Source organism: Neoarius graeffei, chromosome 17, assembly GCF_027579695.1.
Source record: "Neoarius graeffei isolate fNeoGra1 chromosome 17, fNeoGra1.pri, whole genome shotgun sequence".
In the NCBI taxonomy this organism is placed as follows: domain Eukaryota; kingdom Metazoa; phylum Chordata; class Actinopteri; order Siluriformes; family Ariidae; genus Neoarius; species Neoarius graeffei.
The window spans coordinates 46,639,209-46,664,249 of record NC_083585.1 but is presented as its reverse complement, the minus strand read 5'-3'; the positions used below and the strand labels follow the sequence as shown (position 1 = coordinate 46,664,249).

At 41.1% G+C, this 25,041-nt stretch overlaps 2 protein-coding genes across 6 annotated transcripts in view; both read right to left on the bottom strand.

Moving 5' to 3' along the window:
* spsb4b (splA/ryanodine receptor domain and SOCS box containing 4b) overlaps positions 1–10,145 on the bottom strand; it is a 59,895-nt gene extending 49,750 nt beyond the window's left edge. For 3 of the 4 annotated variants that reach the window (XM_060898174.1, XM_060898175.1, XM_060898172.1), the window contains exon 1: positions 10,046–10,145. The gene's annotated coding sequence lies outside the window, so the exon portion shown is untranslated. Of the gene's footprint in view, positions 1–5,736; positions 5,827–10,045 lie in introns of all 4 variants that reach the window. The other variant, XM_060898173.1, reaches the window with a different exon arrangement.
* A 12,543-nt stretch (positions 10,146–22,688) lies between these two features.
* Positions 22,689–25,041, bottom strand: part of LOC132864303 (tripartite motif-containing protein 16-like) — a 30,767-nt gene continuing 28,414 nt past the window's right edge. For both annotated transcript variants that reach the window (XM_060897672.1, XM_060897673.1), the window contains exon 9: positions 22,689–24,641. In XM_060897672.1, coding sequence (XP_060753655.1) covers positions 24,115–24,641 — 527 coding nt within the window. In that variant the 3' untranslated portion in view covers positions 22,689–24,114. The remainder of the gene's footprint in view (positions 24,642–25,041) is intronic.

Genomic DNA, 25,041 nt, shown 5'->3' with positions numbered 1-25,041 from the left:
AGATCACAAATTGTTACACTCCTGCTAATTATTCTTTCCAGACTGAAGACAGATGTGTAGCACACTTTAACCACGTGTTTTAAAAACGCGTACATTCAAAAGAGCCATCAAAAAAAAAACCTGGAAAAACAAAAAACACTGAAGGATACTGTACACCAGATTACACATGCTTATATATTTTGTTCAGTCCTGCATGACAAGGTGACAACTCATTACTCAAAAAGACCACCAAGTTAAACAGTAATGCAATTAAAGCTAGTGATCAAAACTAATGGGAGTCTGAAATAAATGGGCACAAACTCTATTCAACATTTTTGAAATTCAAAATCAGTCCTTACTTTACCTCCAGCGTGGACAACAATCCTTGCCGTGGGCCTCAACGACACTTTCTCTCTCTCTCTCTCGTCCTTCATTTGCATTACAGACGGTAAAACAAGGTACCGCTGCCACAAACGCTGATCATATGCAAAACGGCAGGCAGTGGGAGTTCATAGAGTACCGGCAAGAGCACCACATTAAAAGCAGAGGGGTCAGGGAAGGACGTTTTACACACCACAAATACTAGACTGAGTGAAATGGAATTCACTGATGTCTCATTCTGAGGCACTACAAACTTTAATGACTAATATTAGCACAAAAAAAAAAGTTATATGGTCAGAAATCAAGCATTAGTAGATTTATGAATAAAACTTCTCAAATATATTAAAAAAAAAAAAAAATAAATTAAAAAAAAAAAAAAAAAAAACACACAAGTGCTCTGAGAGCACAATACCCCCCGCCGGTAACTAGGCCATAACTCTGGTAAAACGTGGCCGAGTTGAACAAACTTGCAATAAGTGGATTACCGACATAGAACAAAGAACCCTGTAAAGCTTCGTGAAATTCCTCCAAAAATTGCGAGGAGTTGATTTCAGGAAGTGAGTACCCTTCCTGGGACAGACATTGCCACAACATAACTCCCCTTCAGGCCTTTCGGCCAGCGGGGGATAAAAAGTATAACCCCCATATCCAGTTTCTGCCTTAAAGGAACAGTCCACCGTACTTCCATAATGAAATATGCTCTTATCTGAATTGAGACGAGCTGCTCCGTACCTGTCCGAGCTTTGCGTGACCTCCCAGTCAGTCAGACGCGCTGTCACTCCTGTTAGCAATGTAGCTAGGCTCAGCATGGCCAATGGTATTTTTTGGGGCTGTAGTTAGATGCGACCAAACTCTTCCGCGTTTTTCCTGTTTACATAGGTTTATATGACCAGTGATATGAAACAAGTTCAGTTACACAAATTGAAACGTAGCGATTTTCTATGCTATGGAAAGTCCGCACTATAATGATAGGCGTACTAACACCGTCTGCGCGCTTTGGCAGCGCATTGATATCTGAGCTCCGCATCAATGCGTTGCCGAAGCGCGCAGACGGTGTTAGTACGCCTGTCGTTATAGTGCGCACTTTCCATAGCATAGAAAAATTGCCACGTTTCAATTTGTGTAACTGAACTTGTTTCATGTCACTGGTCATATAAACTAGCCTGGGAAATCCCATGCTGCTTTGCACAATTGTTCCGATCTGAAAAGACAGCATGGAAACTATGGTCTAAAGGCTCGCCTGAGTTAGGGAGCCAATCAGAGAGTGGGGAGGGGTGGAAAGACGGTGACGCGTACTACTCGACAAACGGAAGCTTGTAGTTTATTTGGGACTGTTTACGAATCACATTTAACATGGCGGCGAGCGATACAAACCAAACTTTCGATCAAGCTTTAGACACTGTTCTGAATAGTTTAGAGCGAAAGTTTGTTTTAAAACGGCAGTAATTGTTCGGTGCCATTGTTTTCCTATTTTTGTTTTGCCTTCTCTTTCCTTCTCTTCTTCGTCGCTCTAACTACGTCACCGGGTACAACTGCCATGATTGGCCATGGGCCATGATTGGCCATACGCCAAATGATAGACATTCGCAACATCCAATAAACGGTCGTTGACAATCATAAACCACACCTCCCCTACGAGAAATTCAATAGGCGGATTCCAGACCATATTTCACTTGTGATATGGTCTGGTGTTAACCAGACTACATATAAACCTATGTAAACAGGAAAAACGCGGAAGAGTTTGGTCGCATCTAACTACAGCCCCAAAAAATACCATTGGCCATGCTGAGCCTAGCTACATTGCTAACAGGAGTGACAGCGCGTCTGACTGACTGGGAGGTCGCGCAAAGCTCGGACAGGTACGGAGCAGCTCGTCTCAATTCAGATAAGAGCATATTTCATTATGGAAGTACGGTGGACTGTTCCTTTAATCTGACAGATCTGATTCTCTCAGGACTGTTTGGACATGGACAATATGATCGTTTGAAAATCAGACCCGCATTACTTTTGCATGTCCCAGATCAGATAACATATTCCACTTGTAGGATCAAACACGACATGAATTATAACATCAGAGTGGAATTCATGTGGCAGAACAAGCACCATTACCACCAACTTTTCTATAGATTCATCCAATAGAAAAACCAAAAGAAGTTAGATATTTGGAGAATGGGTTCAAGTAAAACGACAAAGAACCTCCTGAAACCAAGAGTGTCATGAAATAATTCGCAAAGAAACAGTACAGCTGAAATCAAGTTAGACAGATACGAGTCAAATAAGGTCATAACATGAACACAAATTTGGAAGGTAACTAATGGAAAAACACTAAATGTAGTAACCTTATTTCACCAAAAAAATAAATAAATAATAAAAACGTCACACTGGACCAAAGCTCTTTGGACACGTCAATCTTCAGTGGCGTGCAACAGAAAATCCTGGAAGAGCTTATTCAGCTGCATCCACTTAAAGAAAAACAAATAAGAGCCCAAAAGGCCTCCATTTTAGCTACTGTTACAGTTTCATATCACAAGTATAACAATGGAGCCAACATTGGTGTATGGAAAAAGTTTGAGTTGGATTAGTACAGCATTTCTGCACCAAAATGACCGTTTGCACACAGATGCACAATGCCACTTTGTACTGGTCTTTGTCTCGTCGTTCATGTGGTTTATTGTATTTAGATAGCCAGTCACACACCCACAGCTTTGTAATCTTCATTCCATCTCTTTATAAAATGCACCACAGGGAGCCTGAAGGTAAAAACAGTAGGTCAACACACTGTATATGGACATACAGTGGGGCAAAAAAGTATTTAGTCAGTCACCAATTGTGCAAGTTCAACCACTTAAAAAGATGAGGCCTGTAATATATCATAATAGGTATACCTCAACTATGAGAGACAGAATGAGAAAAAAAAAAAAAAATCCAGAAAATCACATTGTCTGATTTTTAAAGAGGGCGGCACGGTGGTGTAGTGGGTAGCGCTGTCGCCTCACAGCAAGAAGGTCCTGGGTTCGAGCCCCGGGGCCGGCGAGGGCCTTTCTGTGCGGAGTTTGCATGTTCTCCCCGTGTCCGCGTGGGTTTCCTCCGGGTGCTCCGGTTTCCCCCACAGTCCAAAGACATGCAGGTTAGGTTAACTGGTGACTCTAAATTGACCGTAGGTGTGAGTGTGAATGGTTGTCTGTGTCTATGTGTCAGCCCTGTGATGACCTGGCGACTTGTCCAGGGTGTACCCCGCCTTTCGCCCGTAGTCAGCTGGGATAGGCTCCAGCTTGCCTGCTACCCTGTAGAAGGATAAAGCGGCTAGAGATAATGAGATATGATTTTTAAAGAATTTACTTGCAAATTATGGTGGAAAATAAGTATTTGGTCAATAACAAAAGTTCCTCAATACTTTGTTATATACCCTTTGTTGGCAATGACAGAGGTCAAACATTTTCTGTAAGTCTTCACAAGGTTTTCACACACTGTTGCTGGTATTTTGGCCCATTCCTCCATGCAGATCTCCTCTAGAGCAGTGATGTTTTGGGGCTGTCGCTGGGCAACACAGATTTTCAACTCCCTCCAAAGATTTATGGGGTTGAGATCTGGAGACTGGCTAGGCCACTCCAGGACCTTGAAATGCTTCTTATGAAGCCACTCCTTCGTTGCCTGGGCGGTGTGTTTGGGATCATTGTCATGCTGAAAGACCCAGCCACGTTTCATCTTCAAATGCCCTTGCTGATGGAAGGAGGTTTTCACTCAAAATCTCATGATACATGGCCCCATTCATTCTTTCCTTTACATGGATCAGTCATCCTGGTCCCTTTGCAGAAAAACAGCCCCAAAGCATGATGTTTCCACCCCCATGCTTCACAGTAGGTATGGTGTTCTTTGGATGCAACTCAGCATTCTTTCTCCTCCAAACACAACAAGTTGAGTTTTTAACCAAAAAGTTCTATTTTGGTTTCATCGGACATTCTCCCAATCCTCTTTTGGATCATCCAAATGCTCTCTAGCAAACTTCAGACGGGCCTGGACATGTACTGGCTTAAGCAGGGGGACACGTCTGGCACTGCAGGATTTGAGTCCCTGGCGGCGTAGTGCGTTACTGATGGTAGCCTTTGTTACTTTGGTCCCAGCTCTCTGCAGGTCATTCACTAGGTCCCCCTGTGTGGTTCTAGGATTTTTGCTCACCGTTCTTGTGATCATTTTGACCCCACAGGGTGAGATCTTGCGTGGAGCCCCAGATCAAGGGAGCTTTTCAGTGGTCTTGTATGCCTTCCATTTTCTAATAATTGCTCCCACAGTTGATTTCTTCACACCAAGCTGCTTACCTATTGCAGATTCAGTCTTCCCAGCCTGGTGCAGGTCTACAATTTTGTTTCTGGTGTCCTTTGACAGCTCTTTGGTCTTGGCCATAGTGGAGTTTGGAGTGTGACTGTTTGAGGTTGTGGACAGGTGTCTTTTATACTGATAATGAGTTCAAACGGGTGCCATTAATACAAGTAACGAGTGGAGGACAGAGGAGCCTCTTAAAGAAGTTGTTACAGGTCTGTGAGAGCCAGAAATCTTGCTTGTTTGTAGGTGACCAAATACTTATTTTGCCGAGAAATTTACCAATTAATTCATTAAAAATCCTACAATGTGATTTCCTGGATTCTTTCCCCCCATTCTGTCCCTCATAGTTGAAGTGTACCTATGATGAAAATTACAGGCCTCTCATCTTTTTAAGTGGGAGAACTTGCACAATTGGTGGCTGACTAAATACTTTTTTGCCCCACTGTATTGAGAAAGCGCTCTTAAATCTACCGGTAACTCTGCAGTTGAGCAAGTGATGAGCACCCCAAGCATGCCACACATTTCCTATTAAAGTCTACAGAAGCAGATCATCAGTGACCTGGATCTACTGAACAGACTCTGCTGCACATCCTTTAAGACACCTTGCCTTAAATTCTGCCCACTCAGAAATACACGTCACTTTGGTGTACAAACTGAGTTGTCGACAACTTGCCGATTTCTGCTCGTCAAGAGCAGCATTTCAGATTGTACGTTGATGATTGGTTTTATTTAATGCCTTGTTGTGGGACCCAGAAGTGATTTTTTTATTGGAGGGGAATCATTGTGAGCCCTGAAAATTGGCTCGGGGGGGGGGGGGGGGGGGGGGGGGGTTAGTTAAAAGGTTTTCCTTTACTCAGAACTGATGCAGAGGGAGTCCATGCACTTTGGACACTGGTCGAAACACTCAGACAAAAAGAACACGCCTCAATTTCCCCTAAATATGTTTGCATCCCTTTTTAAAAGTTTGTCCTTTGTTTCCCTTCCCCGATTCAGTTTTACAGTGTGTAATGGCCCTTATAAAGCCCTAACTTGTCTGTGAAAAGCATTATTACTTACAGAGGTAGCTTTGCTGTGAAAGACACATCAGCAAGTAATCCAGGTACAAGTTAGACATGTTCAGCACTCTCACCAAAACATCGACTTTCCCTAGAAAGGATTTGTACCAGAACAGTTTGTCACTTCCTACTTCTCACACACAAAAATAATGACTTACTGATATTGCCAGAAATCCCCTTCATGTCCGTAAAATAAATTTAATTATTGATAAATTTTTAGTACGACATGTTGAAATGTTGGTATTAAACCTCACGTGACAGGCTTTAGAATCATGTTTAAGAACTGCCCATAAATTGACAGAGTGGAAGCTACAATTAGACACCTTTTCAGATTTACCAATAAAAATTTTACAAAAAGGTGAGTTTCAGTTACAACGGTTATTATTGGTTAATCAAAATCAACCGGAAGGCCCTCCTTGGCCTTTGATCTTGTCGTCTGATGACACAGCTCGTTACCCGAGATGGAATTTAAAAAAAAACACGATCAGCAATTTGAGGAGAACCCAGACATCATCATTGCAGGTAAACATGGTGGAAAGATCATGGACAATGTTTTTACTGATCAAACTGACCGATATTTCGTGATCTTGTTGAAACCTTACTCCTTCATTTGACAGTCATCATTTTGTATCTAAACACATGTTTGATTAGATTAGCTAGAACTTTATTGACCCCTTTGGGAGGGTTCCCTCAGGAAAATTAAAATTCCAGCATCATCATTACAGGATAAACAGAATAGAAACAAGGGAAACCATCTAGATAAATTAAAATACATACATAAAAATAAAAAAAGGGGGGGGAAGAAGAGTCCAGCAGGAGAGATATTGCACATTGTCCAGTATTGCTTATTGTTAGGCTAGGCTACTGCTCCTTCCCATCCTCCGTCCTCCTGTTCCCTCTCCCCCAGAGAGGAGTTGTACAGTCTGATGGCATGAGGGGCAAAGGAGTTTGAGTCTGTTCGTCCTGCACTTGGGAAGGAGCATTCTATCACTGAACAGGCTCCTCTGGTTGCTGATGACGGTGTGAAGAGGGTGATTGGCATCGTCCATGATGTTCAACAGTTTGTCCATAGACCTCTTCTCTGCCACCGTCACCAGAGAGTCCAGCTTCATGCCGACCACAGAGCCGGCTCGCCTGATCAGTTTGTCCAGCCTGGATGTGTCGTCTGTTCAGTGACAGGATGCTCCTTCCCAAGTGCAGGACTAACAGACTTAAACTCCTTTGTCCCTCACGCCATCAGACTGTACAACTTGTAGGGATTGATCTTTGTGCAACATTAAGTACTTCATCTACTTTGACAAAAATAAAAGTGCTGTGATTAATACATCTTCTGATTCATAGCAGAATAGAATGCTGATAGAGTATTTGGAAATCTATTGCAATAAATAGAAATTAGACCAGAATTAAATTCCTAGCACATATTTTTTTAAATAAAATGCTTGAATCATTCAGATTTTTCTACTTTTTTTTTTTGCAGTTTGTTGTAAACATCTACCACATTACAATATCAGTAGACATTTTATAGTTTGGTTCGAGGAATGACATGCGACCTTTGACCTGGTTAATATCAATTGCCTGTTGACATTTATTGGTAAACAACAAAACTAGAAATTAATACAACAAATGATTAACAATGTGATCTACGAAAATACTTAGAAAGTGGAACAAAAAGATTTGACAGGTTAATAAACATCACTTAATTTGTTTACAAACATAACTTACTTCCTCATTTATGCAAACATTGTTAACTTGCCACATACCGATTAGTTTTTTCAAATAAATCAAACGTCGGCGTCGTCAAGCGCGGGACGGCGTCGTTAGCCGTCGGCGAAGGCGTCGTCAAGTGCAGGACGGCGTCACGTGATCCGATACACCAAGTAATTGGGAATCAACTCCTTTTTCCCCCCCAGTAGAAGTTTGATTAATTGTTCATGCACAATTTACATACTGAAAAGTCTTTTCTACTTTTGCAATGGCCAAAAGATCATTAAGGTGTCGATAATTGTGGCCGCCTCTCTAACTTTATTAAAAATTACGGTTACAAGGTACTGGAAAAAAAAAAGTCATACTGGGCTTTTTCCTTAAATTCCTTCAGGATGAAGGGAAGTATTTATCTAGCCATCATCTTGTTTGTTTCCCCTTGTATGGTTAGAGTAGAGTGGGGTAATACGCCCCCATGGGGTAATATGCCCCCGGCCTGTTTTACCCAAAATAACCACCAGATGGTGCAAAGTTACATTTCTATTGTTGCTATGGACTGGCTTGACAACAGGGATATACAAACATCCACTGTGGATTGCATATCGGCAACGCAGCGGAGAGAAATCAAATTTCATGGTAAGTGATATTCAGATATCAGTAAAACTGTATTTACATTAGGGATGGCGAAAAAAAAAATCTTGACCGACCACCGAGCCGATTTTTTTTTTTTTTTTGGGGGGGGGGGGGGGGGCGCGTTGGAGTGTCTGAATAATTTCATCAAAGTAAATTCTGTATTAAAATTACTACATAAGCAAATGCCGTTACAGTCCATGAAAAAGTCGGCATCTGCGCCTTTAGTTTGTGTGGAGAGATCTGATCTGCAATAACATGCATTGTTGGCTACAGACCGAAACATACTTTCAGAATGCACTGGCCAAGGCAGGACTAAACTCCATGTGCCTTCTAATAATAATAAAAAAACAGAATAGTAATTTGTAAGCTAAAAAGCTTGTGTCTACACTTCTTTTCGTTCGCCGAGTGGCAACTGTCTTCAACTGGGGGCGGGACATGACTGAATGGGTGTTTCTGATTTGTCAGCTGTCATCCTTACACCGCATGGCATGGCCCAAGCGTTTACAACACAGAATTCCAGGTTCTCCCCTCCAAAATCAGCAGCTTCAAAATGATTGATTTTTTTTTCACCGACAACCAAAAAAAAAAATTTAACCGGTTGACATTGATTCGGTCAACCACCGGTCAAACGGTCATCGTTTAACATCCCTAATTTAGATAGCTGCTATTTCTTCAGATATCACTGCTGTGTATGTGGTACGAGTAGACAAGTCAGTACGTTTATATAAAAAAAAAAAAAAAAGGTATAAAAAGTTGAATCACATTTTGAAAGTAAGACCCTTTTTTGTAAAAGTGTAGTCTGTGGGGTAAAACGCCCCCTTAATGGCGGGGTAAATGGCCCCCAGGGGGCATCGTTTCCTTTTATCATAATTACTATATTTCATACATTTCTGAATAGCAGATACATAGTTTTTAATAACATCTCGCTTACCTGGTTGAGTAAAGCAAGTAATTTGAACTTAATATTAAAAATAATTGAAATTTAAAAAAAAATTGAAATTAAAATGCAAAATATAATAAAATAATGCATCTATTCATTAATTCAGGGATATTTTCTTGTTTCTTTCACATTATAGGCTTAAGTAAAACACTTTTGCTATCCAAACAGCTTTTTTTGACTGAGGGGGCCTATTGCCCCACCTCAGGGGGCCTTTTACCCCACTGGGGGGGTAAAAGGCCCCCTTGGCACAATGTTTGTTTTTGTTAAAAAAAAAAAAAAAATATTAACTTTCGGCAAACTTTAGGTGGCATTATTGTTCATGTCACTGTTGTCAAAAACCATGATTAAAACTAAACACATGGTTCATTTCAACTTGGAGAAAAACTGAATTTTCCTTAAGGGGGGCTTTTTTCCCCACTCTACTCTACTGGAAAAAAGTCATACTGGGCTTTTTCCTTAAAATTCCTTCAGGATGAAGGGAAGTATTTATCTAGCCATCATCTTGTTTGTTTCCCCTTGTATGGTTACATTCTGAAGTTAAAGGTAATGAGAGAGGAAAAAACAAACACTCAGAAACTGGTTGAACTTGAAGTGAACGCAGCTGATTAATGAAAGTAATGATTTATAAAATAAACCCTGCTATGAAGCTGTTAATAAAACACAGGAACAGTTCCTGAACCTGTATGAGATGAGATTATTTGAAGCCTATTACTTGAAAACACCAGAGTGAGATGTAATTAATTACTAAATATCAGAGATTATATTAGACTACATGCCCCAAATCCCACCTTCCTGTTCTTACTGTAAGCGTTTCAGAGTTAAACACAAAGTAAACAAGCTGACCGGCAGCTAGGAAGTTAGTAAACAGTGAGATTTGTAACAGACACTCAGTGTAAAGCCAAACTCAACACAAACACACTCAGTAACCCGGCCAGGCTGGAGCTGCTCCCCCTCAGGGATTACAACTTTCCTCTCACAACACACAAAGCAAGGACACAAAACGACTTTTAATCACTCAGAGCAGCAGAATACCCACCGGCCGGAGCGCAGACACTGTGCGGAGCCGCTGTTTGAAACCCGCTCAACGCGTTTAAGGGAAAAACACAACACCGCTTTGTTATACAGCACCGACGCGGTGACGTCACAGCGGACCCGGAAGTGATTCGACTTTATTTTTATTGGTTATTTTTATTTTTTATTTTTTTCATTTTTTATCACACACTATATCCATAATATAACGTATGCACTTTTTTCTGATTGATTCCAAACAATATTTTACGTTTTCCATTTTGGATTGTAGTCCAATCACGGTGTGAAAACTACACTTCCCAGACGCACGCGCTCTCAGAGGCAGACAGGGTTCTGCCGTGGTCACGTGCTCCTCGAGTTTATCTCATCTCATCTCATTATCTGTAGCCGCTTTATCCTGTTCTACAGGGTCGCAGGCAAGCTGGAGCCTATCCCAGCTGACTACGGGCGAAAGGCGGGGTACACCCTGGACAAGTCGCCAGGTCATCACAGGGCTGACACATAGACACAGACAACCATTCACACTCACATTCACACCTACGGTCAATTTAGAGTCACCAGTTAACCTAACCTGCATGTCTTTGGACTGTGGGGGAAACCGGAGCACCCGGAGGAAACCCACGCGGACAACATGCAAACTCCACACAGAAAGGCCCTCGCCGGCCACGGGGCTCGAACCCGGACCTTCTTGCTGTGAGGCGACAGCGCTAACCACTACACCACCGTGCCGCCTCCTCGAGTTTATACTTGGAGGAAAATATAATAATAATGAAGTCTTTGTATTCAAAAGAACTAGCTTGTTAGATACACTATACACCCAAAAGTATGTGGACATTCGACTGTTGCTACAATGCTTTAAGCACATACACTACCATTCAAAAGTTTGGGGTCACCCAGACAATTTTGTGTTTTCCATGAAAAGTCACACTTTTATTGACCACCATAAGTTGTAAAATGAATAGAAAATGTAGTCAAGACATTTTTCTGGCCATTTTGAGCAAAATAAAATAAAATAATGTGATGCTCCAGAAACTCAATCTGCTCAAAGGAAGGTCAGTTTTATAGCTTCTCTAAAGAGCTCAACTGTTTTCAGCTGTGCTAACATGATTGTACAAGGGTTTTCTAATCATCCATTAGCCTTCTGAGGCAATGAGCAAACACATTGTACCCAAGGGAGTAACTTTGATTTTGACATTGGTGGGGACACAAAAGTGATCCAAGGCAGTTACCAATATTCGTCTGTAGGTGGCAATAAAGGACCATGGATTTGTTGTATCTAGCCTAGCCTAGTAGTAGTAGAAAGAGGTCTCTGTAAAATGGTGAACGCAGTAGACTCAGCAGCTGTCACGCTGTTGATTCTGAAATGCAAGTCGCACATCTGCATGGCCATGCAGTAGCCTACATCTGACTACTTACATTCTGTAAAACCATTAGGTCTATAAATTTAACATTCATTCATCGAGGATATTATCTAACACCAAGTTACATTGCGGTGGCAGGGTGGTGTAGTGGTTAGCGCTGTCGCCTCACAGCAAGAAGGTCCGGGTTCGAGCCCCGTGGCTGGCGAGGGCCTTTCTGTGCGGAGTTTGCATGTTCTCCCCGTGTCCGCGTGGGTTTCCTCCGGGTGCTCCGGTTTCCCCCACAGTCCAAAGACATGCAGGTTAGGTTAACTGGTGACTCTAAATTGACCGTAGGTGTGAATGTGAGTGTGAATGGTTGTCTGTGTCTATGTGTCAGCCCTGTGATGACCTGGCGACTTGTCCAGGGTGTACCCCGCCTTTCGCCCGTAGTCAGCTGGGATAGACTCCAGCTTGCCTGCGACCCTGTAGAACAGGATAAAGCGGCTAGAGATAATGAGATGAGAAGTTACATTGCTCCAGCATTCCTTTTCTCTGCAGCTATGCAGTAGCCTAGCTCTGATGCGTCCTGTCACATTGCTAAACCTGCCTAAGGAGCCGCAGCAATACTTTTATGAAGGGTTTCCATACATCAAAAGGATTTTGTTGAGTTTTTAAAACTCGACGGAAACCCTGCACTTACATTCTTGACTTTGAAGAAGAATGAACAAATGTCTCGTTTCTTGGGAGGGGGGCCGTCATCCATGATACTCAAGTCAGCATGCGAGTCGTAGGGCAAGCATGCATGGACATCGAAGTCCAGCTCAATTTGTAGGCTGACGGAGAGTGGGGGGTGCGTGGGGTAGGTCAGGTGTGTACATGTGAGATATGGGGGGTTGATGGGCGGTATTTTTTCTACTTGGAGCAGGCTTCACTCTTAAATAATTCCTAATGTAAGGGTGCTGACCCAAATGTGCAACTCAATTTCCAAAGAAAAAGGCCGCACCTTGCATATAATGTCCTTTTATTGCACAAATGCGTTTCGGTGTGTGCCTTCCACACTGAGGAAGGCACACGCCGAAACGCGTTTGTGCAATAAAAGGACATTATATGCAAGGTGCGGCCTTTTTCTTTGGAAATTGAGTTGATGGGCGGGTAGTCACGGCTGCTGTGGGAAGTGTGCTGCTTTTACAGCAGATGGAGTGACAGCTGGGATAGCCAACCATGTAAGTTAGCGAGAAACAGGTAGCTAATCAGAGAATGATATCTACGTTAGAGGGGGGATTATTAGCAGTGTCATACATTTAACCCTTTGTGTGCCATATAATCATTGCTCAGGTTAGGACATCGGTTTTATTGATCGTGATTACACAGTAGCGGCTGAATATTTGTAGGGACACGTCCCTAGCTTCCCTACCCAAAATTACGCCCTAGATTGTACCATTAGAACACTGGAGTGATAGTTGCTGGAAATGGGCCTCTATACACCTATGGAGATATTGCACCAAAAACCAGACATTTGCAGCTAGAATAGTCATTTACCACATTAGCAATGTATAGAGTGGATTTCTGATTAGTTTAAAGTGATCTTCATTGAAAAGGAAAGTGATTTTCTTTCAAAAATAAGGAAATTTCAAAGTGACCCCAAGCTTTTGAACGGTAGTGTAATTGTCTAAGATGTCTTCGGATGTTGTAATACAGCACAGTGGTGTAGTGGTTAGCACTGTCGCCTCATAGCAAGAAGGTTCTGGGTTCGAACCCAGCAGCCGGTGAGGGCCTTTCTGTGTGGAGTTTGCATGTTCTGTCTGTGTCTGCTCTGGTTTCCCCCAAAGACATGCAGTTAGGTTAATATGGGACGGCCTTGGGCTGAGGTGCCCTTGAGCGAGGCACCTAACTCCCAACTGCTCCCTGGGTGCTGTTAGCATGGCTGCCCACTGCTCTGGGTGTGTGTGTTCACTGCTTCAGATGGGTTAAATGCAGAGAGGAAATTTCACAAGTGTGTGATGAATAAAGTTGTTCTTTCTTTCTTTTTTCTTTCAACATGACAATTTCCCTTCATTGGATCGAAAGGGGGTGCATACATGTCAAGTTATACAGTTTCCCCATATTTTGTACGGGAAAATGCAATTTTTTGGCTAATACAGTGTGCACTGATTTTCACACAGGAAAATTACGTTTTGGATAAGAGATTTTTTTCCATTACTGCAAGAAAATTTTTTTAGCATCTACCATTTTTTTTCGAACACGCATGCCCAATGAAACGGAACTATTTTCGATTGATGTGGTTTTATAGTTGCACGTGGTTTTCTCGGTCATTTAAGTCCATCAGCTCGGACTGCCCAGACTTCTGTAACAGCTGCAGAAGTTATGTTCTGCCAATTTCTCGTGGAACACAACATCCCCCCGGCTGTGGCAGACCGTTTTTCTCAGCTAGCGAAAAAAACCTTTCTTGATTCAAAGACTGCACAGGTAATTTAATTTAATAATCTCATCTCATATCCTCTAGCCACTTTATCCTGTTCTACAGGGTCGCAGGCAAGCTGGAGTCTATCCCAGCTGACTACAGGCGAAAGGCGGGGTACACCCTGGACAAGTCGCCAGGTCATCACAGGGCTGACACATAGACACAGACAACCATTCACACTCACATTCACACCTACGCTCAATTTAGAGTCACCAGTTAACCTAACCTGCATGTCTTTGGACTGTGGGGGAAACCGGAGCACCCGGAGGAAACCCACGCGGACACGGGGAGAACATGCAAACTCCGCACAGAAAGGCCCTCGCCGGCCACGGGGCTCGAACCCAGGACCTTCTTGCTGTGAGGCGACAGCGCTAACCACTACACCACCGTGCCGCCCTAATTTAATAATAAAAAAATGTAATTTTTTAAAAAAGTTTTTACTATTTGCATGTACAGTAGGAAAGTGTCCTCCATTGTCATGATAATTTAGGGAGGCGATACTGGGAGTCGCCGTTTATACAACGGCAACTGTAGTTACCCTGCGATTTCTGATTTCGCTTCCCTAAACATTTTAATTGCTGATAGAGATTATATGTAGACACAGATGACCAACACTTGTTACTACCATCAGTCCTCAGTAAACTGAAAAAGTACTGAATGAAGAGTAATGGTGGTAACGACCATCGGTAACCTGTCTCTAAAATGTGTAGTAGGGGATGGAAGCAATTTAACACCATCGACATGTTTGTCGTGCTCTGATTTTCTTTTATTGAACAGGAAAATAATAGATGTATATTGGGGAAAGGTCTTCGATGTAAAAACTGCTCTGGGTGTTGCCAGGTTTCCAATCCTGAAACAACTTTTTACTGCTTTGCTGTGCCTCCCACAGAGCAATGCAGATAGTGAGAGGGCTTTTTCATTGGTTAGGAAAATTCATACTGAGGACAGAAAAATCTGGCTGCAGACACATTAACTGCATTTTTAAACTGCAAGTTTAAAAATGACTTCAGTTCTCATTTAATGTCCTTGACATACAATTGTGCAATGGGCTTTTTTTTACATCATTTTATATTTCAATATTTATTTACTGATTTAGGGTAGTGCTCCAAAGTACACAAAGTAAACCATCCTTAAGCCCGGCGCACACGGGTGACTTCTCGTCGCAAGCGTATTGTGATTTTTGGACGCAAGTTTCTCCTCTCAGGTAGCTGCGTGTGTGCGTTATCTGCGACCAGTGGGTGATTTGGGGAGGGGGATGCAAGTCACGTGGAAATCACGTGACTACTTTGCAGGCAGGGACTGGCTTAGCCTTTGGAGGTGATTGCTTCGTTTCGCAAAGACACGCACACGCAGTGATATCTGTGCAACAAGTCAACGACTGGCGATTTTTTGTCGCAGAATATCAAGCATGTTTGATACCTGTGATCTGTCACAAGCAACAAAAAAATCACCGTCGCAAATATTCGCACACAAAGCAATTTTTTGCTTGCGTCAAAAAGTCCCACAACCAAGCGACGGAAGATCACCCATGTGCACCAGGCTTTACGGCCGATGTTTACTGTCCATCTTGCTCAGAAGGGCTCTGTAGCCAGTCACATCATTAGCCCAATTAAGAAAGCAAAATAAGTAGCCCATCTACGCCATGCTAGAGGCTCACACAGGTTAACACACACACGTTCCGTATGGGGTCTACATGGACATATTGACTAGGTACAGCTGTCAGACTTGACAGTTTATGTCTGCTGTGTTATAATTACATTAAAAATATAAAGCTACTTACATTCCTTATAGACATTACATCAGGGGTTTTCAAAGTGTGGGAGAGTCAGCCCCCCCCCCAGAGAGCAAATAAACTACAGCACCCCCCCCCACACACACAATTTTTATTGTTGCTATACTTAATGTTCCATTTGTATTTTTAAAAAAATGGTTGTTGTACACATTTTAATTTTTTTTCTTTTACACATTTTAAACATCTGTGCTTTTTTTAAAACCTTTTTTTTTTTACACATTTTAAACATCTGTGCTTTTTAAAACCTCTTTTTTTACACATTTTAAAACATCTATGCTTTTTTTAAAACATCTTTTTTTACACATTTTAAACATCTGTGCTTTTTAAAACCTCTTTTTTACACATTTTAAAACATCTGTGCTTTTTTAAAAACATCTTTTTTACACATTTTAAACATCTGTGCTTTTTAAAACCTCTTTTTTACACATTTTAAAACATCTGTGCTTTTTTAAACATCTTTTTTTTACACATTTTAAACATCTGTGCTTTTTTAAACATCTTTTTTTTACACATTTTAAACATCTGTGCTTTTTTAAAACATATTTTTTACACATTTTAAACATCTGTGCTTTTTTAAAAGATCTTTTTTACACATTTTAAACATCTGTGCTTTTTTTAAACATCTTTTTTTACACATTTTAAACATCTGTGCTTTTTAAAACCTCTTTTTTTTTACACATTTTAAAACATCTGTGCTTTTTTTAAAACATCTTTTTTACACACTTTAAACATCTGTGCTTTTTAAAACCTCTTTTTTTACACATTTTAAACATCTGTGCTTTTTAAAACGTCTTTTTTTACACATTTTAAACATCTGTGCTTTTTTAAAACATCTTTTTTACACATTTTAAACATCTGTGCTTTTTTAAAACATCTTTTTTTACACATTTTAAACATCTATGATTTTTTAAAACATCTTTTTTTACACATTTTAAACATCTGTGCTTTTTTAAAACATCTTTTTTTTTACACATTTTAAACATCTGTGCTTTTTTTTAAATATCTTTTTTTACACATTTTAAACGTCTCATAGCATCGTTAGCTAGCACCTCTTGGCAGACAACACACTGTGGCAGTGGAGCATCTTCAGATCCAGTCCATGAAAATCCAAACTTTAAATAATCGTGGTCATACTTCCTTCTTTTTTTGCTTGGCCCAGACTCTGTCTCCTCACTCACTGGAGCTTTAGGTACTAAAAATCGATCCATTTTGTCTCTGGCAAAGGCTAGCTGAAGTTCGCTAAATGTCCACAATAGTAACTTCTCATCTCATCTCATTATCTCTAGCCGCTTTATCCTGTTCTACAGGGTCGCAGGCAAGCTGGAGCCTATCCCAGCTGACTACGGGCGAAAGGCGGGGTACACCCTGGACAAGTCGCCAGGTCATCACAGGGCTGACACATAGACACAGACAACCATTCACACTCCCATTCACACCTACGGTCAATTTAGAGTCACCAGTTAACCTAACCTGCATGTCTTTGGACTGTGGGGGAAACCGGAGCACCTGGAGGAAACCCATGCGGACACGGGGAGAACATGCAAACTCCACACAGAAAGGCCCTTGCTGGCCCCGGGGCTCGAACCCAGGACCTTCTTGCTGTGAGGCGACAGCGCTAACCACTACACCACCGTGCTGCCCCCAATAGTAACTTATTCTGGTTTATTTTTCCTCACGTTGCGCCCCCCCGAAGAACTCTGGCGCCCCCTAGGGGAGGCGCACCCCACACTTTGAAAAGCCCTGCATTACATTAAAGACAGAGTAGGTAATTTTCTGCACATGCAGAGTTCACACAGGTAGGCAGGTAGACAGGCAGGTAGACCATCCAGTCATTTCATTCAGACCGAATGAAATGATTGGACGGGCTTTTTACAGTCCTGCGACTGCCACAGGGGACGGATTTTCTTTTTTCTTTTTATGAAGGAGCAGAAGTCTTTATTTTGTCACATATACCCTGGAGCGCAGCGAAATTCCTTCTCTGTATTTAACCTATCTGAAGCAGTGAACACACACACACACACACACACACACACACACACACACACACACACAGAGCAATGGGCAGCGATGCTACAGCGCCCAGGGAGCAGTTGGGGGTTAGGTGCCTTGCTCAAGGGCACTTCAGCCAGAACACAGAGTGAGGGGAAAGTGCCGTTCATTCACTCTTCCCACATTTTTCCTGCCAGTTCCGGGAATCGAACCAGCAACCCTTTGGGCCCAAGATTGCTTTACTGACAGTGCATTTGATTTATTAATTGCTGTCAATATGTAAAGAGAATTTCAAGAAATAAAACAAAAATGCTTCTAAAATAAATTACCTTAAACTACCCTGCTTTTAATGTCTGAATTGTGATTTTTTTTTTTTTTTTAGGTAAAAATAGCAAAAGAACCTCACTTGAAAACATATTGGTTTTGCTTTAATGTGTTGTTTTATTGGAGTTCAGAGTAATGAGTGTACAATACATTTCTGACTGACTTCATTTGACAACTGGAATGAAGTTTAAGTTTAAGTAAAGAGTGGGAATCACAGTCATATCTAAATATTAACTAAATATAAATCATTCACTGACTTAGGATATAGCTTCAGATATGTTGAAAGCCTTCCAGTAAAATCAAATACAATTCTCGATGTAGTTTTACAATCAGCAAGACTTATGCACAGTAACCCACATATCATATTCATGAAAACAACAAGTGAATACAGAGCCAACTGGGTAACCAACTCCATATATTATTTAAGTCAACAAAAGCAATGATACTTGATTGAACAGCTTTCTCAGTGACATGGTTCTCCCATTAACTAATCACATTTATGCCCATCTGGAATCGAGTAATATACTGTGTATATATAAAGAAAGACTAGCGTAAAGAAAGAAAGCCCAAAAAAACATCAGTGAAGCGTCAGATAGTCACATTCTCTCACACTGCTTTCCTCAATAATTGATGGATCATAATATATCTGGATAACACATTCATAAAAGCCATCATCATCATCATCATCATCATCACAGCTTCTTCTCCGTGCTCTCAAGGAAAGCGGTCGCATTTCTCTCCCTTTCCTCTCCCTTATCTTCCCTGCTTTGCTCCTCTCATCTCGTCTGTCTACTGTCTTTTTGAGAGACTCTCTCCGCACTGCTCTCCAAACTAAAAATCATGGAATTAAATTGGTCTCTCAACGCAATTGACACAATTTTCTCGACAAGGAGCCTGGGTTCGGGGGAACCAGCCTGTCCTGCCAGAACGTTCGCAGCTGGCTACACGATGGACGCGTGGGAGAAGTGGCGGGTCGTGTGCCTGGTGGTTCTTTCTGTGGAGGACATTGAAGACATCTACCTATTCGGAACCATGATTGCAGGTCTTTTGCTGATTGGATTAGGCATTGCCCTGGTTTATCGAGGAAATCAGAAAATGGTGACAACTGTCCAAAGCCCCATAAAGATGCCCGACATGATTGAAGCGGTGGGCAGAGCTGTCGGCACTCAGACTGTGGCTATTCAGAACTTGAACCGCAACATGGATAACATCATGGAGAAGCTTTTGGCTTTGCAAAGGAAAATGGATCGACTCGGAGACCAGAATGGACAAACAGAGTAGTCATGTAAAAGAATGCGTCTACTCGCCCCAAGACCAAACAATCCCAATCTTATCTGCTTTCCGTTCCCTCAGACAGCACTGGCCTTGGCCAAGGCCGTTGCTGGAACAACAACTCCCCCTGAAGATCACTGCAGTGAGATGCTCTTGCATTCTTTCCCCCACTTCCCACAGTCGCTGCTTTTTACCCCCAGTGTGACAAGCGGGTGCACGACCAGCGCCGTCATGGCTGCAGGAATAGATGGCTGCTTGCTTGCGCTGGGTTACCTCCCCCCCTTCCCCCCTCCCCTGATCGCCCCCCCTCCCCCCCAAGTCCCGAGTTTTCATGTTGTAAAGTGTACTTATTTTGTGCTTATGTGCTGAGGTGTTTTTTAATGTTCCCACACTGTACTCCCCACAGGAGCATAGTGTGGGGGTTGCTTTTTCTCCTCCCCTCTCCTCATGTGACTCTGTATTTTTCTTTCCATCCTTGTCTTCCTGTCCTGTCTACTCCACCTCTGTCGACTGTATGTATGTGTATATGTACGGATGGGCTGATGGCCAATTTCGCTGGTACTTGTGACTAGTGACAATAAAGGGTTCATTCATTCATTCATTCATTATCATCATAATTTTTTTATAGAAAGCAGTTCCTATGATCACAAATAATTATTGAATATTTACAGTTCATAACATAATGACTGACTACACAGGACAAATTAGTTGTTGATGCAGTATCAGGCAAGTATTTACTCAATTCCTGAGTGATTTTAACTCATCTGTTGGTAATCAGCAGTCACTGTGGTCAGTGTAATGCTCTACTGCGTCTTATTTATCAAAACCAAAAGTCATGTTAAATTAGTGTTTTGTGGTTTTACCCTTTTCTCATTTTGAAGTTTATGTCTAATCTTTTTTATCGAAAATAATGAACATGCTACACATTGTGTTGCAACCTTGGAATGTGTAAAATGTAGATGGTTTCATTATTAAATAATTATTAACTAAATACAAATGATAAGAATTATAATTAAAAGTATTTTATCTTGTCACTAGATATTGCATAGAAAACCAAACATGGAAAATAATCTGCTTTTAATTTTATGACAGATGTTTTTGGTTTTAGTACCAATAAAGTTTTTCATTTGGATGTAATTTAAATTAAAAAAAAAATTAAATTATATATGGGGGGTTATATTAATCAAATACAGTGACGTGAATGTCATATTGGATATGAATGTTATGGCAATATTTGGGCTTTCAGTAATTTCTTTGAACTGTTCTTTTTCTGCAGCAGAATGTACAGCATATATCTTTAATTAAAAAAACAACAACTAGAATTTGGTGCACAAGTTTTAATTTTCTTTGAGTTTTCTGAAATCAACACAGGGTCAAAATTATACATACAAAGTCAAAAATTTACATACGCTCACTTAGATTATTAATTCAGAGGTGCTTAAACTTCCAAAATGTCTCTTATCTTGCCAAGGCCAAGGTCTCTTAACTTCCTGTTAGTGATCATGACTGACTACAGCTGGTAGCTTCTCTGTGCCTTCATAAAAAGAGTTTGTTTACAGCACTCATTGGATTGACCAACACACAATACAACAGGAAAGTCCAAGGAGCTCAGTGCAGATCTGAGAAAGAGGATAACAGATGTATGCAATTCTGGAATGTCTCTTGGAGCTGTTTCTAAACAACTGCAAATTCCAAGATCAGTTCAAACAACTGTATCCAAGTTATTGTAAGGTGAGTCACTTTGCTTCAAGAAAACCCAAACTGTCACCCTCAGCTGAAAGGAAATTGGTTTGGATGGTCAGGAACAACCTGGGAACCACCATGGCACAGCCCTGCCATGAACTGGAAGCTGATGATTCACTGTCTACAGTTCAGTGAGTTTTACGTCACTATGGACTAAGAAGCTGCTATCCAAGAAATAACCCCCTGTCCTTCAAGCTTAACTAAAGTTTGAAGCTGACCACATGGACAAAGAAAAAGTCTTCTGGAGGAAAGCTGTATGGTCAGATGAGACAAAGATTGAGATTTTTTGGCCACAATGACCACTATGTACAGAAGGACACTGTACCAGCTGGTGGTGGTGGTAGGATCATCATGTTCTGGATCTGTTTTGATGCCAGTGGAATTGGTTCACTGCACAAAGTGGATGGAATAATGAAGAAGGAGGACTACCTCAGAATTCTTCAGCATAACCTGAAACCATTGGAAACTTGAACATGACTGGGAGTCACAACAGGACAATGAACCCAAACATGCATCAGAGCTGGTTATGGAGGATAAAGCAAGCTAATATTAAGCTTAAAACAAGCCCTGACTTCAACCCTATTAAAAATATATGGACAGTGGTTATAAGTCGAGTCCATGCCAAGAAAATAAAATTAATTGAACTCTACCAATTCTACTATGAAGAGTCGTGAAATATCCAACCAGAATTCTGCCAGAAGCTCGTTCATGGTAAACAAAAATGTTTGGTCAAGGTGAATCTTGCAAAGAGACATGTTACCCAAATATTAGGTGTGCTGGATGTAAATTTTTGACCAGGTAAGTATAATTTTGACCCTGTGTTGATTTTAGAAAACCCAAATAAAATTAAAACACGTGCACCAAATTCTAGTTTTTTTTTAAATTAAAGCTGTATGCTGTACATTCTGCCACAGAAAAAGAGCAGTTCAAAGAAATGACTGAAAGCCCAAATATTACCATGACATTCATATCCAAAATATCATTCATGCCACTGTATGTAAACTTCTGACCCAAACTATACACACTACCGTTCAAAAGTTTGGGGTCACCCAGACAATTTTGTGTTTTCCATGAAAAGTCACACTTTTATTTACCACCAAAAGTTGTAAAATGAATAGAAAATATAGTCAAGACATTTTTCTGGCCATTTTGAGCATTTAATCGACCCCACAAATGTGATGCTCCAGAAACTCAATCTGCTCAAAGGAAGGTCAGTTTTATAGCTTCTCTAAAGAGCTCAACTGTTTTCAGCTGTGCTAACATGATTGTACAAGGGTTTTCTAATCATCCATTAGCCTTCTGAGGCAATGAGCAAACACATTGTACCATTAGAACACTGGAGTGAGAGTTGCTGGAAATGGGCCTCTATACACCTATGGAGATATTGCACCAAAAACCAGACATTTGCAGCTAGAATAGTCATTTACCACATTAGCAATGGATAGAGTGGATTTCTGATTAGTTTAAAGTGATCTTCATTGAAAAGAACAGTGCTTTTCTTTCAAAAATAAGGACATTTCAAAGTGACCCCAAACTTTTGAACGGTAGTGTATATATAAAATTCAATAACAACTGACAATAACAATGTTATAATAAAATCCTTGAAATTGCTGCCTTTAATTAAACTGAAAGACGCGTGCTGCATCGCTATGCCATCCATCTCAGCCCAGAACAGATTAATGTCTGGTTGAGTCACAAACCCCCCCTCCCTCCCTCCCCCCCATCCCCAGATCCAAGCTTCAAATATTCGCTGTTGATTACTACCAAAGCTCCAGATGGTTTAAAAAAAAACAAAAAAGGAATTGAAGACAGCCCTACTCGTCACCATATACTGGTAGTTTCCAGTGCTTGTTGACTCCATTCTGTATCTGAAGTTCAATAGTATAGTTACAGTGTCTTGCAGAAGTATTGATCCCCCTTGGTGTTTGTCCTGTTTTGTTGCATTACAAGCTGGAATTAAAATGGATTTTTGAGGGGTTAGCACCATCTGATTTACACAACATGCCGACCAGTTTAAAGGTGCACATTGTTTTTTTTTTAATTTTTTATTGTGACACAAACAATAATTAAGATGAAAAAAAACCCCAGAAATCTGGAGCGTGCATAGGTATTCACCCCCTTTTTTTATGAAAACAATATTTGTATGAAGTCAATATTTGACTTATGAAGCGAATTGGTTGGACCAGCTCTTATTTAGGGGTTTCATACAAAAGGGGGTGAATACCTATGCACACTCCTGTTTTTTCATCTTAATTATTGTTTGTGTAACAATCAGGCTTGAGTCCAGGACTTGGACTCAAGTCTGACTCGTGCCCTAATTTTAAGGACTCATGATTTGACTTGGACTTGGGCACTGATGACTCAGACTTGGACTTGCTCAAGGGCGCTTCAGCCCAAGGCTGCCTCATGTTAACCTAACCACATGTCTTTGAACTGTGGGGGAAACCAGAGCACCCAGAGAAAACCCACGCAGATACAGGGAGAACATGCAGACTTCACACAGAAAGGCCCCCGTCAGCCACTGGGCTCGAACCCAGAACCTTCTTGCTGTGAAGCAACAGTGCTAACCACTACACCACCTCCTATTGAGGAGACGATGGGGACAACCTTGAACTTCAGTAGTCATTTGGCAAGACTCCACCCAGAGAAGTAAGTGACATGCTATGTTCATTGCTCTGTTGATAGCAGGGCTTGCTGACTGATGAACTAGCTAGTGTTAACCCTCTCTCATGTTATTTGCCTGTTGATAGCGGGGCTTGCTGAACGATGACCAAGCTTTTTATCTGTAGCCTATTAACTAAAATGGGGCAGTCAAGCAGTAACGTTAGTCCAACACAGTAGCAGAGACAATTTCACATAAAGGCAGCAACAGCCACCATCAAATGATGCAGTTGGAGTCTTGTTCTTGGACTCGACTCAGACTTGACTCGGATCAATGGTGGACTCGACTCAGACTTAACTCAAAATTTTCTTTAATGACTTGGACTTGAACAGTGGGGATTTGAGACTAGACTCGGATTCGAAGTTTAGTGACTCGACTACAACACTGGTCAGGGTAAAAAAAAAAACATCAATTTGTACCTTTAAAGAGGTTGGCATGTTTTGTAACTCAAATTGTGCTAACCCTTTCTTCAAGAAAGTTCTAAATTTTAATTTCAGGATTTTTCCAGAATTCGGATAACTGAGCCAGTTCCAATCCCAAACCCTGCATAGAGTGGCTCAGTGAATGTTGTCTGGACTTTATGGAGGAGAGTCATCTGGTCAGAGACACCGTAGAAGGACAGAATTCCTGCACTGTGGTTCAGGTACACACCGATAATTGTCGAATTGTGCCGAGGAAGCCTGTGTACAGTTTGGTTATGTCGGAAACTGTATATTTGGTCAGCATGGGAGAATCTCCAAGACTTAGCATTATAACCAAATCTACACTTTTCACTGTTTCCTTTACGCATGATGCCTTTGTATGAAACTGCTACAGCCCAATCATTTCCATTGCAATCAGCTTCCCAGTAACAACGACCATAAAGACCCTCTCTACATAAGACATATAGATAATGGTCAAATCTCTCAGGATGATCAGGATATGGATGGGCTGGACGAGAGCTGGTCACTTTTCTGTCTCCCTCAGACAGACAAATGTTATTGCTGATAGTGTTTGTATCCACATGAAGATCACAGAAATCTGATTAAAGATTAAAAAAAAACAGAAACACACATCCGTGAGTTATCCATGATATTTGTTCTTACCATCACAAGAAAGCCATGGGGGTAGTATGAAAAATAAAGTATGTTCTTGAGTAATAAATGTATTTTCCAGCTTCACTTTCTTAATAACACATGAAATATGGCAGAATATAGAAGCCTTTTATGCTTTTGGATGCTGCACAAATAAATGTTGTATTCCTGCTGTGGGATTATTGGGCACAATTAATAATGCATTATGATCCTTCCTATACATGCAGACATTATGGTCAGTGCACAGATAAATGTTGTATTCCTGCTGTGGGATTATTGGGAACAATTAATAATGCATTATGATCCTTCCTATACATACAGACATTATGGTCAGTGCACAGATAAAT